The 17411-nt window shown below is 44.9% G+C and overlaps 1 protein-coding gene across 1 annotated transcript; it reads right to left on the bottom strand.

Annotated features, from left to right (window-relative positions):
• Positions 1-5237: 5237 nt before the first annotated feature.
• Positions 5238-16880, bottom strand: vimr2 (vimentin-related 2; the record flags this gene model as incomplete). Its single annotated transcript, XM_076149271.1, has 10 exons — positions 5238-6227; positions 7834-7958; positions 8103-8213; positions 10569-10700; positions 11845-11976; positions 12974-13069; positions 15780-15899; positions 15981-16139; positions 16226-16370; positions 16702-16880. Coding segments are annotated over 10 exons (1242 nt in total), but the record flags the coding sequence as incomplete, so codon positions are not given.
• Between the last annotated feature and the right edge of the window lie 531 nt (positions 16881-17411).

The raw sequence follows: 17411 nt of genomic DNA, 5'->3' as shown, positions 1-17411 counted from the left end.
ATTCCACCCAAAAACGACTGGGGGTGTTATTGATAGCATCAGTACGGAAGTAAAGATAAATATTTCCAGAAATATGGGCTGAATCCAACTATTATAGGTTGTATGTTCTGTGTAAAGTTTGGAATTTGTAGCTTATTTAGGGAAGTATACATGTTTCTCATTAAAATGAGAATAAAACAGATCAACATGAAACTATGAGAAGCAAACAGATCTGTAGTTCCCTTGATACTAAAGTTTGCAGGGCTTGAGATATACAAACATTAAAATTCATGTGGACATTATGTGGTTATATTAAATGAGACGCTGCTCTGAGTCTAATTATCTATTAATAGGGTTAATATTCTCTCTCAGCTCGGTCGGCAGACTTGCTGGTGTATATTCAGGATATTTTGATTGCGGCTAATAAAGTGTTTATTTTAATTCAACCATATGTAAATAATTTCCCATAAAAGTTGTAATCCATCCAAGGTTATGGTCCAATCCATGACAGAGAACTATACTTTAGGTACTCATATGAAACCAATTGAGATTTAACATGTAATTCTATAATGCTGCTATGATGCTGAAGGCACTTGGCACAAGCAGAAGGAGCTACGCACCTCTGACACACTGGGCTTGGCGGAGGCCAATCAAATCTGAGGTCTCAGCATTCTGGAAACTTTGAGGTGCAGGTCTGGGGCTCTATCTGGCCCCTTCACCAACCATTTGTCTTCATCTTCAGGATGGCTGCTGGCTCTGGCCTCCTCCCCTGCTTGTTTGATGATTAAACACGTTTTGATTTGCCGGGCCATGTTGTAAACTTCCTGTGTGGTTGCACCGTCAGGTCTGTGTTCCACGCCGTTGCTCCCTAAAGGCCTTGCATGAACACCATTATTATCCCTGCAAATTAGACCAGTTAACCCACCCCTGCTCCAGCTCACTCTTTGTTAACCCCTCATTTTTCACCATGTCTGGACTCCGGACCCAGGGATTGTAGAAGCCAGGCCCCCTGCCTCACCTTCCCCATCCACCCCTGTCCCGGCAGATCTTAACCCCTGTGAATATTAAACAGCGCAGACTGCAGGAATGCCTCAACTAAATTGGCAGCAGATGTTCTTGAGGGGATTTGGTTAAGAAGTGTTTGGTCTGCAAATGGAGCTGTAAAACATTGCTGGACTGACATGTCTTCTGGTGAGCCTCTAAGGTGAATCGGCAAAAGGGCAACGCCGTCATCTCGTAGCTCCACTCAGGCTCACCGGTGTCTGAACACTCAACCGTCCATTTAACGGTCACTTATGAAGAGGAGACAATCTGCTTCAACCAATAGTCAAGATTAAATTGGTAGATAACCTTCTTAACACTACAAAGCAGAACCAATTTGCTCCATGTGTTGTTACCCTTCATGTGACTCAGTTATATAATGACACATATTGAATACATTTTGCAGATTTCAAGGCACATTTTGTCAGTTTACAAGCTGATTACATATAAAACAATAATAACATTAAAGAAACACGGGACAGGAGAATGGAAACTGTTGGTACCTGCCGGCCGTGTCAGCGTTGAGGGGAAGCAGGCCTATGTGTCTGGGTGTCTGGGATAAGATGAATGACTGGCGCACAAAGAAAATGATTTCGTAGTTTGTTCCAAATTCTAAACCAGCCATACCTCCAGGCTACGACTGCCGACATAAACTGTGACACATGTGATTTCTTACTCCCGGCCCAAATTATGATAGTTTGGACTACTGGTGCTCTGGTTCCAAGTCCTCAGAGGCACAGGAAGAAGAATTGGTCACGGGCTTAAATAAGTCAATGGATGGCAACAATAGTAAATGGTAAGGGTCCTTTCAAGATTCTCAAGCGTAACAAAAGCATTTGCAAACCTTATACACGCCCTTCTGAATTACTTAATAAATTACATTTGTGGAGTGTTTACATTTAAGGTAATTTGATGATCACGGATTATTAAAGGCCCTTCTGGAGGGTCAGTGGGGTAAAGGACATAATGGAATGCAATTTACTGGTTCCTTTTTCTTCGTTGTTTGCTATCCCTCACTACATTTATATTTAAACACTATACTTTGATCTTTGTCTGTATTGAGATTAAGATAAATGAATGAAATGATGTCCAAACTAGTTCACTGACATTGTTTTTTCTGTGAATTGGTGCATTTTGCAATAGCTCAAAGATCAAATCTATGCACGCAACAATTAAAGCTTAAATACCTTGTGGTTCTCCAGCAGAACTGTGCTATACTGGCCTTAAACTACAGTACAGCTTGTTTCTTTGGTACTACTCTTCCTAACAATGTCCTGCATGTATACTTCCATCACCCCCCCCCCCCCCCCCCCCCAGCTACTTCACATAATGAAGCCACATTCCACAAGCAACAAAATGATATTAAAAAATAAAGGCACTGGCAAGTTACTACAGGATAGTGATTCATTAAAAACACAGACAAGAATTGATAAGAGACCTGTACAATAGAGACATAACAAAAGGTCCCTATATACAATAGAGATGTGAATGTAAGGAGCGACCAATCTGCTGAAGAGGTGAGGGTTAACAAGTGAACTAAAATCAAGACTGGCAACGATCCATGCGGGCCATCTGCCAAGAATCCAATACAGCAAATGGTTGGATCTGTGTAAGCCCTGGGCTGACAATAAAGTCTCTACACTTAGAAAGATGCTAACATCCTTTAATGGGTATGAAAGCCACTGCAGCAGAATACAAATCCTGTCTGTTTCCTCGTGTTCCCTGCAGCTCTGACTTTTATCCGCTTCCACCCAGTTCACCCTGTGAAGTTGATTAATTGAACACATAGGGGACAAAGGGGAAACTTTTATCAAGTTTGGCTGCGACTAACCCGCTGTGTGGAGTTTGGGGAAATCAACAGAGATGGGGGGGAAAAACGAACTGTCTTCACTTTATCTCACCATCGCAAGACAAGTCAGCACCTAAGCATTTGCCAAGAAAATAAAGGTATCAAAAATTCACTTGGATGGGCGATCACAGATATGAAGAGAGAACGTTGGAGGTGTCTGCCACCTGCTTTGGGACAGACATGTGGGGGCGGGGGGGATGGGGTAAATGTGGGGTCATGGCTGTCAGCAGCCTCTCAGTTATACTCGCCAAGTGGGAGTGTAGATTTGAGAAGGGCAAAAACTATACTGATGACATGATGGGGGACGCTGGGGTTATACAGTCACACTACCACCATCCACATTCCTCGTGGCATGGTGTATAAACCTAGTGTGACGGGGCTGGGTGTGTGTGTGTGTGTGTCCGTGCGTGTGTGTGTGTTGGGATTTGGGCATAAACATTCTTTTGAGGAGGCGATGCTGGTTTGAGGCTTTTTTTTTCTCAGGACTCCTGCCCGGTGTTGTGTGATGCTCCTGTCTCTCCCACAGTGAAAGCCTGTCCACGACCCTTATTAAAAGAGAGGGATGCCCAGTTCCTGCTACCCTCAGGCATGCCAGTACCGCCACAAGGGAGAGGGGCCCCATAATTTATTATTTGTTCCCCTCTTGTTAAGGAAATACTTTCTCAATAGCTCCTTCTCCTTTGTATATTTTTACTGTTCTTATTCTCTTCCGTGATTCAACCCTGTTCTCTCTTATTTATTTGCTTTCCAAACACCAGCTTGGTCTCTTACTTCCACACTGACATGAAGAAACTTTAAAAAATTACCTTTCTCCTCACCGAAGACAGTGTTTATTTGCTTGGGCGTCCTAGAAGGGATAAGAGTATTTTGGGGGTACCTATGTATAGGTGACAGCTGAGCTGAGTCATACAAGCTGACCTTGGTGCACGTTACCTCAGGCCTTAATCAAATTCTTCTGCTGCAGATTAAAGATCTGTTGAGTGATACATTGGCCTCACATGTTGTAATTTATAGAGCAGACTGCTGCCACTCTTAATGTAAAGACATTCCTTCACCATGTGACATTAATAGGATGTTATGACCACAGAATATGTTGTGTGAAATGGTTTAAATCAGCACGATCACTGCAGTCACGGTGAAACGTTCAGTCTGAATCCAAACATTACTCAGTGGGGCCAGACTCTGCTCTGTTTGTTGGTACTGGTCAGTTGTTGCTGCTTTCTCAACCCTCCCCATCCGCTGAGCCCTTCCAAGGCCAAAGGATGAAAAGGCCAAGCTGTGCGCTGATCACTGACCCGTGACTCGGCTTTGAAAGCCTCGTCCCTCAAATCAAATTGACCGGCTTGAAGGGACAGAGGTGCCAGAGTCTTGCCCCGGGCCACTCGGTGTCACGAACAAGCTTTGAGGGGTTAACAGGCATTTTTCTCAGTTGTCAAGGCCTTGTGATGAGGGCAAAGGAATACAGAGGGGGACAGAGGTCACCACACTCACAAATATCAAGAGTTTGCAAGGGATTTGAATGCCTTATAAAATAAATAATAATGGCTGGAGTGAGGTGGGCAGGTTAAGGAATGCATGCAGAGGTTTTGTATTCAAATTATAATAAGTGCAAATATTGTGTAATCTATGTCTGCCACTACTAATCAAAGAGAATTTGTACAGATTTCAGTCAAATTGAAAGTTTTAACATACAGATTTTGATTCCAAGTACAGAATGATCTTAAGTTCTTGAAGTTTGTGAAAGCAGAGAAAACTCTTAGGGCAACACGTTCAGTCTTTTTTCTAAAGAAACAGATATTTTATTATTAACAACAAGACGGAGACAGATTAGTCCCATGAGAACTGAGGGTGTTGGGGTAGAATGCAGACTTTTTATCTGAGTGATATAGAAAGGAGAACCGAGGGGGAAATATGTCTTCTGGGTCCTGTCCTCTGAGAGCTTGATTGAAGACTGCGACCCTGAGAAAACAGATACAGCGGCTTCCTCCCCGGACCAGCCATGTTTCATGTCGGGACAATTAAACAAGTCACCGCGGCCACCCAGCCGCCTCAGCCCAGGCCCACTCCTCTACCTCAACCAACTCCATTATTACACACGCCGGCTTCTCATTACTACAAGTGCACCGTGCGGCTAATCTTATCTGATCGGTTATTAGCGGCGTTCTTCATCTTTATGACAGAGCTAACAAGCCTTTGAGATCATTAATAGCTGCCAACATTCAAATCTTAGGTTAAGCACGGAGACGAATAGACAGAGATCATTCTGCCCTTTATACAGTTTAATTCAGAGGTGAAGCTCTTATGTTCACAAAAAGAAATCAGACTGCATGAGGCAATTTGCTTTATTTAATTTAAAACCAAAGCACGTTCTGATGCAAAAAATGTAAATGACTGCTGGTTATTCATCTTTACATTAACTGACAAGCTGAAACTGATGTAGAATATGAAGAAATAACTCCCAAGAAATGGATTACCAGACGCTTATTTCACAAATGACAGCAAATTGCGACATTGCTTTTCAAAGACGACATAATTAATCATACAGCCTTTCTTTTTCCCCGCAGAGATCCAGGTGCACATTCTGTACGAGCTGCAGAAAAACAACTTCATGAACCATTTGCAACACAAACACGCCGCACACTTGACCAGCTTGATTGCCAGTTAAACCAATATGAATGCATAACTGTAAATGGAAGATGAGCCACCTTGTTTGACTCAAGTTGCCGAAACCGAGTGAGAGCTGTCTATGTGTTTGTTAACAGTGCAGAGGGCGAAGGTTAAGAGCCGGTAATCAGGCTGTGGAAGTGATGGATGAGGTGGTTTCAGGAAGGGAATGTCTCCACGGAGCAGCGCAGGGTTGGTTGTGTGCGTGTCTGTATGTGTTTGGGTGAGTTTGTGTCTTGTTTAAGCGAGAGGGGGACAACGCATTTATGAATCATATCAGTGAGCGTGAAGAGATAGAAACCACTTAAGGAAATATCCCCGCCAGACACGGGATGGATACACACTCATAGTAGCGCAAACTACCATCCTCCCTCTACCTTTAGGCAGCTTCATCTTTCCTGGAGTCTCAGGGTCATCTGCCAGCGACCTGTTATCAATGGCCCAAGCTTAGGCCTCCAGACGGCATTAATCTGTCATGATAAGTTTACATCGGCTCAAATTGCTGCATGGTACCTCAAAAGCTTCATCCTATGGCTGTTTTGGGTCAGGGGTTTGGTGTTTCTCTTTGTCTGCTTCTAATCCACATGTGGGGGGGGGGGGGGGGGGGTATAGCCAAACTTCAGCAAGCCAGCGTGTCTCTTCTGCCTCCTTTCACAGGTCGCACAGCCTGTCCTCCTCTTCCTCCACCAGACCCCTGAAATAAAGATAACAGGTGACCAAAGTAATCAGAGTGAGCGATACTAAGCAACTGCAGCTCAGGTTGACTTGACAGAGCGCTAATGGCAGCTATTGTTTTCCAGATCAATGAGCTAGAATCAAGACAAATGATGTTTGCTTGTAGAAAGGTTCCTATAAATCAAGAAATCAAGGTTTTTCGCCTGAATTATAAAGAAAAACGACCTGGTAGATGGAATGTTTGCAGTGTAGTTGATCTATGTGTTGCTGTAACCTGCAGCAGACCTCAATGAACAGCAGAATGAATTAGAGTGTAATATGTTTCACATTAACACGAGTGCATTAGGGAGAAAAGGCAACGAGCATCTGCACAAACTGCTCTGAGGTTCCTTCACAGGCAATAAGCCATCCGATAATGGCAGCTCAGGGTCATTATGGTCTGTTCTGCAGACAGCACGGAGAGGAAAAAACAACCCGGCATTTTCATCTTGTTCGTAGTTTTAATCACGGCTGAGAAAACATTCAGTAAATAAAGGTGTCTGCCTTTCCTTTGCCTTAACTGTCTGTCTGGTAATGAAAAGGCTTTAAAACTGTGGCGAATCTGGAAATGTGTGTATATGGGGGCTGACATTAACAGGCTGCTGTAGAAAGGAGCTGGCAGTGGCCCAACACAGCTCTGACAGTGTGAGGTCCTCTTCATCCATTCTAATGAGCTATTGTGTTGGTTGCCTCTTCCTGAGCTCAGGCCTGCAGCAGGGCCCCCTGGGGGTCAGATGCAGTTGGATGGGCGATGGAGGGGCTAATCGAGTAGCAGGAGGAAGTCAGTGACGGGGGGCTAAGACTGGCTGAAGTGCGTCACTTTACAGACCAACATGGCAGATGGTTAAGCAACCTTAGTGGAAGGAGAGCATGACATGATGTGACTTCAAGGTCACATAGAGGAAACGGGAGTGTGGTCAGAAGCTGCTTCCTGTGATGTCAGCCCTTTGTTTGGAGGAATATGTTATTATGGAGCTGGTGGATGTCCAGCTGACATCATATCAGATGTTTGGACAATACCAGACAAACATCATCTCCTCACACACAGGATCTTACAGAGGTATTCCTTGTGTTATTCACGGAGAAGATTGTGTATAAAAGATGAGGTCAGACGGTGACAATGCTTCTGCTCATATGTAAAGAATGTTAAAGGAGATAACATCAGGTTGAATGAAACCTGCTGGAATCCCTATCCCAATATCTGTAGGTGCTTTCTTCACGCTCCTTGGCAGGTTTCATATAATATCTGGTGCATTATTGAGCTCTGTAGGAAAAGTCTGATTTCATTTCACCCCCTACAGCAAGGGAAGGCACAATGGAGGGGTGAGAGTCTGCAGGTTTTCATTTCAGACAGAGAATACGGCAGATGATTTCACAGACGGGCACACAGGACAGACCGAGCAGTGAAATCACTCGGTGTAGTCTTACTATAGAATAAAAAGCCTTTATGGTCTCGGCTCTCAAAGGCATACAGTGACCTGAGGCTGCTACACGGAGATGGTCTAATATCTGTTCCAGGGCACTTGAGCAAGGCAGATACCCACAGATAGTTAGAATAAAATAATGTGTTGTTATAGTTTTCTGACCTGTAGGCAGCAATCTCAATGTCTCTGGCCATCTTCTCATTGAGCAGCTCCTTGTAGTCTTCACACTGCTCCTTCATCTGGGCGTGGAACTCAATCTGCTGATGCTTCATTTCATCTATAGTGCACTGAAAATCATGCACAGCCACACACACACACACAGGTGGGGATTTGTGGGTTGGTTAGGGCAAGATTACAGGACAGAGTTGCTGGTCGAAACCACTGGTGGTCCATTACAGCCTACGATTATGATGATCAGTGCACTCTCTTACCTCCAACTCAGCAATTTCGTCCATGTACGCCTCCTTCTTCATTGGAATCTCATCCTCCAGCTCCTCATTGCACTTCTCGAGATCGTCAAGCTCCTTCTCCAGCTTGGAAACCTACAGAAACATAAGAAAACAAACAGCAGCTATTCAATCTAAATGTAACTGTGCATAAAGAAAGATCTATACGGGTGCAGGAGTACAGGTTCTTGCTCAAGATCACATCAGCAGGGTAAATAATAGTTAACATGGTGCTTGAACTTCTTGTTAATGACCTCTTCAAGCACAACAACTACCTGGTTAAAACAATCCAAACCAACCTGAACGTCGCAGATAGAACAGGTTACTCTACAATCTACAAACAAATGAATGGAGGAGCATCCCGCCCCCTTGTCTGAGGCGCGGCACCCTGCTGTGAGTAATTACAGCAATCACAGAAGTTCAACAATTAGCTGTCAAAGCCAGATGGGGATCCAGGCAGCCAAGCTCGTCTTTTATCGTGATCACAGAAGTAGAGGAAGACCCAGTTAGTACTCACAGGCTGATTGTGACTTCCCCAACCTGGTCTCATCGCTTACTCACACTCCCCTACATAATATGTGAAGTCTGGCTGCTTGTGTGTGCATGCGTGTGTGTGTGTGTGTGTGTCTATATGCAAGTGTGGTCATCCTCATCAGTGCCCACTCTATTATATACAATTCCGCGTCATGGCTGATTTCACTGCAATCTGTTTGTTTGGCCATGTTGCGTCTCAGCGAGAAACCAGACCCCAGGCATCCATCACAGGCACGGAGAGAGAGAGATAGACTGAGAGAGAGAGAGAGAGAGAGAGAGAGAGAGAGAGAGAGAGAGAGAGAGAGGAAACAGAGCAGATCAAGCCATGCTGTCCATTCGTCAGACTGGAATAAGCAGAACTAGGACTTGAGTGGTGCACGTTAGGGAAAAGGAGACGGTGTTGTGAGAATTGTGCATCTGCGTCTGTGGAGGGCAGTGTTTGTTTAAGGAGCTGCATGTAGAGCAGAAGCCACACAGTAATAAGAAGCCAACCGCTGTGTTTGTTAAAACTGGTTAGCTGTCAAGCTGTGGTCTGACCACTGATGGACTTTCACAGAACAGAGTTGAGTTGGAGCGCTTACTTACTCTCGCCTGCAGTCACCTGGTTATGTTTCTGGAGTCGGTGTTCTGGTTCATGTTTTGTTTTTTCGCCAGCCAGTCTATGCTTGTTTATTGTCTTAATACTTTACAAAAATAAGCAGAAATAAAAGTTTGAGACATTATTTCCAATAAGGAACAATATGTTTGAAGGTTTTCTTGTCTTAACAATGCAACTTTGAAGCTGCGGTGTCCCCCTGGGCTCCATGCTTGGGCTGTCATTATTTCTCATTTATATAAATGACCTATATAGTGTGTCTGCCATACTTTCTCCTGTAGTATTTGCAGATAACACCACTTTGCTGCTATCAAACTCAAAGTTTGATTAAGGAGGCTAATTATGGGTCATTAACTATTGAAAAAACAATTTGATTATTTTGCAGTTTCAAAAAGGACAGAAAGTTCATCTTGATGAGAACTCGAGCTTGAGAGAACGTATCAATTATATTAAAAAACACTAAATCTAAAGGAATGATTACAGCAGTAAGTCATTTTCCCTTTTGTAGCCCTACCTTTCTTATTGCAAGACACATATTCCAATTCTCTCCTCAACCTTTTTGTACATTTTGCTAGAATCGCAGCACATTCCGAGCCACACACTCCATCAGCTTCTTCATTTCAGGAACTTGCTTCACCTTCACATTTGCAGCACCTTTTGTTCACAGCTATTTTAAAAATGTCAAGATGGAGTCCATGATTAAACCCCCTGGGCGTCCTGCGTCTACCTGCACGCTATATTGTTTTTATCTTAAAGTTCTCCGGTATTTTTCCACTTGAGCAAATAAACTAAAAAATGAAATCCAAATGTCATTCAATTAAGGCTCCTCGCTTTCCTAATATTTCCCATTGGTCGATGAAGGATAAAGGACGAAGGTTTATTTCCTCTTCTCCGACTGTAAAGGAAGTCTGCAGCCAATGTGTGGGAAGTTTGAAGAAGTTTATGATGAAGAGGGTGAACTCTGCAGGCACCATGAAAGACTGTACTTAATAACAGAGGACATTTAAGGCAATAAATCCTGTCTGAGCTGAGGCTGAGCCTTTCACATCTCCTGCTGAAAGTGTTCACAGAGTAAACACTCTGGTCAGCGGGATCTCCCACACTGTTGCTCTACTGTCACTCAAGTGCTACCCACTCCCTTAGCCTGCTGTGGGAAACCATTCATTTACACCATTACGTCTGATTTAGGAGCTGATGGTCGATAAAAGAGCCAGTTCACAGTTTTCACATTTGTATTTTAAGTATAGAGGTGGAAAACCTATGATGGGAAGATTGGGATTGTTGGCTCGTAAAGGATGAGAACAAAAAGCGAGGCCACTCACCAGCATCTTCACTTGATTGATGTCCATTGTCTCCGGCAGGTCTTTGACCCTTGACGCAACGGCCCCGCCCACTTCCACTTGCTTTCCATCTCCCTTTGGAACCACGGCGGAGGAGGACACACCGCAGTCGTACTGCAAAGACAGAAGAGGAGGAATCATTACTTTTCTGCAGACATTTAATTTTGGACAGCAAAGCAGAGGACCATGGACAGGACAGAGCTGTATTTGGGCTATTTAGTACTTTGACAGGGGAGCAAAGAGCAATCAGAGGCCCTCTAGGCCCTCACGGAGGCTGATGTTAAACCTGTCCTGGTGTACACAACATTCCTGATTAGATGGAACAAATGCAACAGAAAGGAGAGACACTGGGGTGCACAGGTGTGTGGGAGTCAGCCAGCAATCACCATTACTGTTCAAACCCAATAGCAATCATTTTAGCATCGAGACAATTGCACCTCGTAATCGAGGCCAGGCACAGACAGGACTGTGTCCAGCTGGCAAGGGAAGAGACTGGGGGGGTGAGGGGAGGAGGCTTAGGAGGCGGAGGAGGGGTGAGTTGGTAGAAAGGGAGAGGGTGAATGATTGTGATTTGGACGAACAACAGCTTGTAAAGCTTTCCACCAAAGGACACACCTACGCATCCAGACAGACACACAAATATAAAGACAACGAACACCCTTGAGCCTTTCCTGCAAATCAGAGAGACGCAGACACACACACACACACACACACTCACAGTCCAGTCCAGTCCAGTCTAGTGCTGCCGAGGAGCCTGGGAAGGCGGCCAGCAGTCTGATTGCAGCCCTGACCTCTGAACCAGGCCGACATCCTCAGCCCAGAGGGGGTCAGACCCACCGGAGCTATAGTCTGACCCCAATGAAACACCTCTGTGCCTCCAATACACACACGACACACTGACACACACACACACACACACACACATACTTACAGGTAGACAAAGGCATTCTGTTCTGGTTCGGAGGAGCTCCTCTGATTCTCAAGTTCTTCTCTTGTGTTGTGTTAAGAGGCAAAGAAAACAACGAAGGGTGTCGCTGTGTGATTTGTGAAAGTTGAGATTTACATCTGGATGTGAGCGGGCAGTTTCAGAGGGAGAGACAGAGGGGTTATGTTCTGAAAATGGGAGGGGTCAACTGGTCAGTGGGGGGGAATGAGGATGGCATCTGGTTTCTGAAAAAGTGTGCATGAAAGTATCCAACCATGCTTCCCATAGTACTAACATACAGAGTCATGCTACCGTAGCCGCTTCATATTGTACCTGGAGGCTCTGGGCCAGCTGGCAGTAATATTCCTTTATGTGCAAGGCCGCCGTGACGTCGCGGCTGCCGAAGTCAGTCACCATCATTGCTCTTGTATCCCCGTCAGCTGGCTCCATCAGATCTTCCAGTTCCTGCTCATATACACACACACACACACACACACACACACACACACACACACACACACACACACACACACACACACACACACACACACACACACACACACACACACGTACTGTGTGTCTTCAGGTTTCAATACGTCGCCCTTGTTGTTGAAAAGCCCACATCCATTACAGAGAAAATTAACTGTTACAGAGTTGCAGTGGCAGCCGCTCATTTTTCTCCCTTTCTCCTCCACCTGAATAATGACATGGCCGCCGATTTATCAGGGGAATATGAGGGTATCTGAACTGCCGATAATAACAACAGTTAATAAAACAAAGGGGACTTCTGTTTTCATTTGGTATTCAGCCGCATTTCCCGGACTGTGAGTTATCGAGCGTGTCCCGGAGGGAGTGTGTTAAATGCCGGGCGCCGTGGCTTCACAGAGGAAAAACACGATGTGATGGAGTTGCTCCTGCTTCTCTCTCTCTCTCTCCCTCTCTCTCTCCTCCTCTCTCTCTCTCTCTCTATGCCTACAGCCTCTAGATCTGATACTGGGGCACGTCTGTCATCTCCTGGTGATACAGGGAATATTGTGGCGGTTTTGAGGGAGTAGGGTGTGTGTGCATGCGATTTATGTTACTGATGTGTATTGCATATGGAAGCAATTGTGATCATCTATTGAAAAATATACATATATAAGCGTATTTGGGACTCAAATATAGACTGGATTGAGTGCTGATTAGTTAAATGCTGAGGGGAAAACCTTCATGCTATCCATAATTTACCTATTTGGTCTTTTAATCCTCTCCTCACATGGCTACTCTTTCTGTTAACGGGGCTGTTTCTGCTACACCTCTTCTGCAAGGTGACTGGGGTCACGGTGGCTGCGTTTGTCACCCCAGGCCTGGGCAGTCCTCCAGCACTCATGTTTGGCCTAAGTGCTACGTTCGGGTATTTTCACGGCCATAAACGTTTCCCGCTTCGTCGGGCTGGAGCTATATATCCTCGCTCCCCTCTCACCATCTTGTGCTGGGCCTCCATGTTGGCCAGCTGCTCCTCGTAGATAGCCACTTGCTCCCTCAGCGCCAGACACTCTGCTGTCACAGCATCCACTTCCTGCATAGTGAAGGAAAGAAGCCAAGTTAAGAGAGAGAGAGCAGCACTTGTGAAGTAACGCAGTACAGCTCCATCTCTGGAGGAGCCTAAATGAGCAATCAGCATTGGAATTAACAGCAGTGCCATTTGGTCCACTGTCCTTCTGTCCAGCATGAACATCCATTAGGAGAACCAGCAGCATCACCAAATCCACCCTGTTCCAGAGAACAAGTAGAAACCGCAATGCAGAGAATGAGGAGGAAGGAGGGAGGAGGAGGAGGAGGTAGATGAGAAGGAGGCTGGCAAGGACTAACTAGACACAAAAGCCTCGTCTACCAATCCATTTGCCGGCAGGGGTTCTTACCTCATCTAGTCTTCCTAAAGAACCATATTAATTGGTGTTGAATGCGATTAGCCGGGGGGCCTGCATTTACATGTGAGCACAAAGATGGCTTGGTGAAGCTGTGGGTGGCAGAGTGGCAGAGTGGGAGAGTGGCAGAGTGGCAGAGGGGCAAAAGGGGCAGGCTGGCAGAGGGGCAGAGGGGCAGAGGGGCAGAGGGGCAGGGAGGCAGGGGGGGCAGGGGGGGCAGGGGGGCAGGGTCTCTGACAGGCAGCAGTCAAAAGCAAAGTATTCCTACCCTGCTGCCGTCTCAGTATCTGTTGGTATTTGGAGGAAATCGTGCTCTAAACTTCACTCTCATCCTTAGCAGTCTTCTTGTTTCACTTTTTACTTCCTTTTTATGTTTGGAGTCGAGTAAAAGTTGTGAAACTTGATCCACTCATCTCTTGGCATGGCTCCAATCAGTCTAGTGTTACATTAGTATTTGTTTTATTCCAACAAAACTACCATTTAGTCATGACCGCTTACAGAAAGGCCGCACACCCAAGCACTATGAGTCAGAGTAAAGAGGAAATTTCACTCATCTTTCGCATGAGGAATGATTTATTCCCAATGCGAGATATTTCCCCAGACGTGTGTTTTACAACATGGGGGGGTAATCAGAGCGCAGGCTACTGTCTGCAGAGTTGTTTATGTGCAAAATGTTCTGTAAGCAAATGAGGTTTCTTTGTGAGTCCAATTTCCAGGCTCTTTTCCCCTCTTTGCTTTCTTCATCCAGCTGTTTTTTTCTCCCTATTTCCCGCTTAAATAGTCCGATCTCGCTGTTGTACTACACCATCAGCCTGGGTTGGGTTGGTTGTGACATGTTACAGCACTCATTCCGACAACGTTGACAACTTGGTTCTCATTCTGGAATCAAATTTTCTGCCATTCTGGCTTCAAGTCCACTGGCCCCTGAAGATGGAGCAATACTGGCAGGAGAGAGGGAACACAATCAGTCAATGGCTGATTGCCAGATTTGTCTCTTTAGAAGACTTTGAAACAAGCTGACTCTGCACAGTTTCATTTATATACACTGTACCATTATTTGGAGAAAAGTGACACTAGCAGTGAGTTTGTGGGTTTGAGTATATACTTGTCAACTCTGCATCTCTGCTCTTCTTCTGAATCCTTTCCGATTTCCCAGCAAGTCACACCGCTCTCCAGCTGCTTCCAATTCGGAAATGGAGGACTGAGCCAGCAAGCATATTACAGCTCCATATTACAGTCTGCATTACATCTGTAAGGGAGAAATTAAAGCTTCCCTCGCATCTGGCCTGGCTGGGAGGAGGTGGGCTGTGGCACTGTGAGAGAGAGGGGGGGGTGTGCGTGTGTGCGTGTGTGCGTGTGTGTGTGCACGTCTGAGGGCTGCAACCTGAGCTACAGACCAAGATTGTGTGACTGCTAGTGATCAACACCCATTAGGTAGCGCTACAGAGGAGCAGCTGTAACGGTTTAGTTGATTCACCAGCAGGCAGAGAAAGAAGTGGAAGTCAGAGGCTGAGCAACACTGCCATCTAGTGCTCAGGCTATGTTATTACAACCAACTGGTCCTATTACAATCACATTTTAGTCTTTTATTTAGTCCAGTTAACATTGCTTTATATTTTAATTGCTATTAAGGCTCGTTTCTTTTCTTTAAATGTTCTGTTGTTCCTCTTTTTATGGAAAGCACTTGAGCTCCATTTGTGGTATTCAGGATGTTGTATCAACAAGGTTCTGTAATTAAACTTATTTCCTCTTCTAAAATAAGGTTCAGTGTTGATCAGCAAGTGAATGGATCACTTTTAGACAGCTGTGGTGCAGTTTTAAAGAGTTAATAAACTTTCACTGCTTTGTGCAGCAAGACTACCACTCAATAGAGGAAGCAAAAGTACAAGTTTATGTAACATCTCAGATTATTTGCCTGGAACTTCCTCATATTTCCATATTTGATGACACGTATACTAAAAGCAAAGCACTGCTACCCGCCTCTTTTCGTGTTCATAAATGATTGATTGCCTATCAATAACAACCAGGTGATGATAGGCATATGGAATGATTGTTCATCCCCGAGTGGCCATGATGGACATTTGCCACATAATTCCAGTTCAGCAGTGGAGTGTGACCTGCTGCCAACAGGATCTCTAATTGCATCTCTGGTGAGTCAGGAATATCACAATATAAGACATCTCAGAGATATTTCTGATAAATCTACTTTTAAATGTGAGGTTTGCATGTCTATTTTTTACCTACAGCATGTAGTTTAACCACTGGGTGCCAAGATTCTATCACATTGTCAGCTGTTTCCCAGTGTGGTGCCAGTTATGGTTGCTATGGAATTTTACATTATGTCTGTTGAGAATCCATTACCCCGGCAACATATTGGCGCTCCTGCTGGCAGAGGGTCTTTTCATGTAAAACCTGCTCGTGCTGCTGTTTCAGCCATTCCAGCTCTTTCTGCAGCTCCTCTGTGTCACACAAGATCTCATCCTGCATGGAGATAAAGACGACAAAGATCTTAGCAATGAGCAATAAAACAAATGTTCACAATCCTTTCACAGCAGCACCTACCCTCTCCTTGCGCAGTCTGCGTACCACTGCCTCCAAGCTACAGTCAGGCGGAGCCAAGGTGGTGCTGATGGTGGTGGAGGCTTGCTGCTTGTTCAGCTGCTCCTCTAGTTCCACTATCTGACACTCCAGAAACTCATTCTCCTCCTCAAAACAACGACCCTAAAAGAGCAGACAGGCGGATCGCAAAAGCCCTAATGTCAGACCAAGTGACTATATAGATTCAAGATATCAAGATTTGCCCTCACCAGTTCAATAAGATTTGCCAGGCGGTCATTGAGTGCAGCGATGACAACTCGGTCCTGAGCAAACTGCTTCAGGCCCTCCTTGTTGAGAAGCTTGGCAGCCACAAAGTCCAGCTTGTCACACTCACACTCATCAGCGGCCGCACCCCTGAGAGAAGGACACAATGTTCCAACGCCCGGCAACAGGATCTTTCAAAAACCTGCCCCATGCTTAACAATTTCTGCTAAACTGTGAGCACAGTGAGCATAATATACTATATAACCATAACAACTGTGTAACATAACAACTCCTTCAATCCATGGAATTTGGCCAAAACACTTCAAATAATGCAGAAGTGCTTCATGGAATACGACCATAACTTGTCACTTCGTTTTAACACAGTTTAACACTTAATATTCTTAGCTTTAATAATTGATTCTAGCTCAGTTTCACTTATCTCAACCTTCGTTCTGCCTTTTACCCAGAGATCCACACTGACCTGGCGGAGGCGCGGTACTGCCCTGCATACTGCGCACTGGACGCTCCATCCTGGCTCCAGTTATCCTCAAACAGCTTGCGGTAAGAAGACACTCTGATCATGGCGACGGCTCGGTGAAGACTTCGAACTGGACAACGACAACTCAGGCAAATAGGGGTGGCAGGTCCAAGGTGGGGGTTTTATACCGGCAAGCTGTGGGAATGTTGCGTCGAGGTGAAGGTTCCACCTAGTAGACTAACAATAGCGTGAACATCAGTCGGTAAGGATTTCACGTGTAAACGAGGAGTGAGCTCCCAAAAAACCATGTAGAAGTTGTTATTGTCGTCATGGCTTCTACAGAGAATGTTTCAGTAACTACAGGGGTGATGAATGGTCAACAACAACAAAAAGTGCTTTGTACATAGTTTTATTTCTGTTAAATAAATTAAAAGTACCAAAATATCTGAAAAGCTGAAAACAGGTGCAGGTTTACTTGTGTACCATAATAACAGAACAGACAAAAGAGAAAACATAACGCACAAAGACGCCACACAAATACACCAGCTGACAACACAACAACTGACAAGAGCAGAGCTTCATCTTACAGTATATAATATATGGATTTTCTTGTGTTTGGGTCGATGACAGCATTTGTCTTAAATATGCACTGGATGAGTAAATGTCTATAAAGAAACAAATCTCCCACATTCGTGTTTATGCTGCTGAAGTCA

The sequence above is a fragment of the Genypterus blacodes genome, unplaced genomic scaffold, assembly GCF_046128005.1.
Source record: "Genypterus blacodes isolate CSIRO-AG114 ecotype Tasmania unplaced genomic scaffold, CSIRO-AGI_Gbla_v1 ptg000044l_1, whole genome shotgun sequence".
NCBI classification, from domain to species: Eukaryota; Metazoa; Chordata; class Actinopteri; order Ophidiiformes; family Ophidiidae; genus Genypterus; species Genypterus blacodes.
The sequence above is the reverse complement of the archived record's forward strand: the minus strand, read 5'-3'. Positions and strand labels throughout refer to the sequence as shown.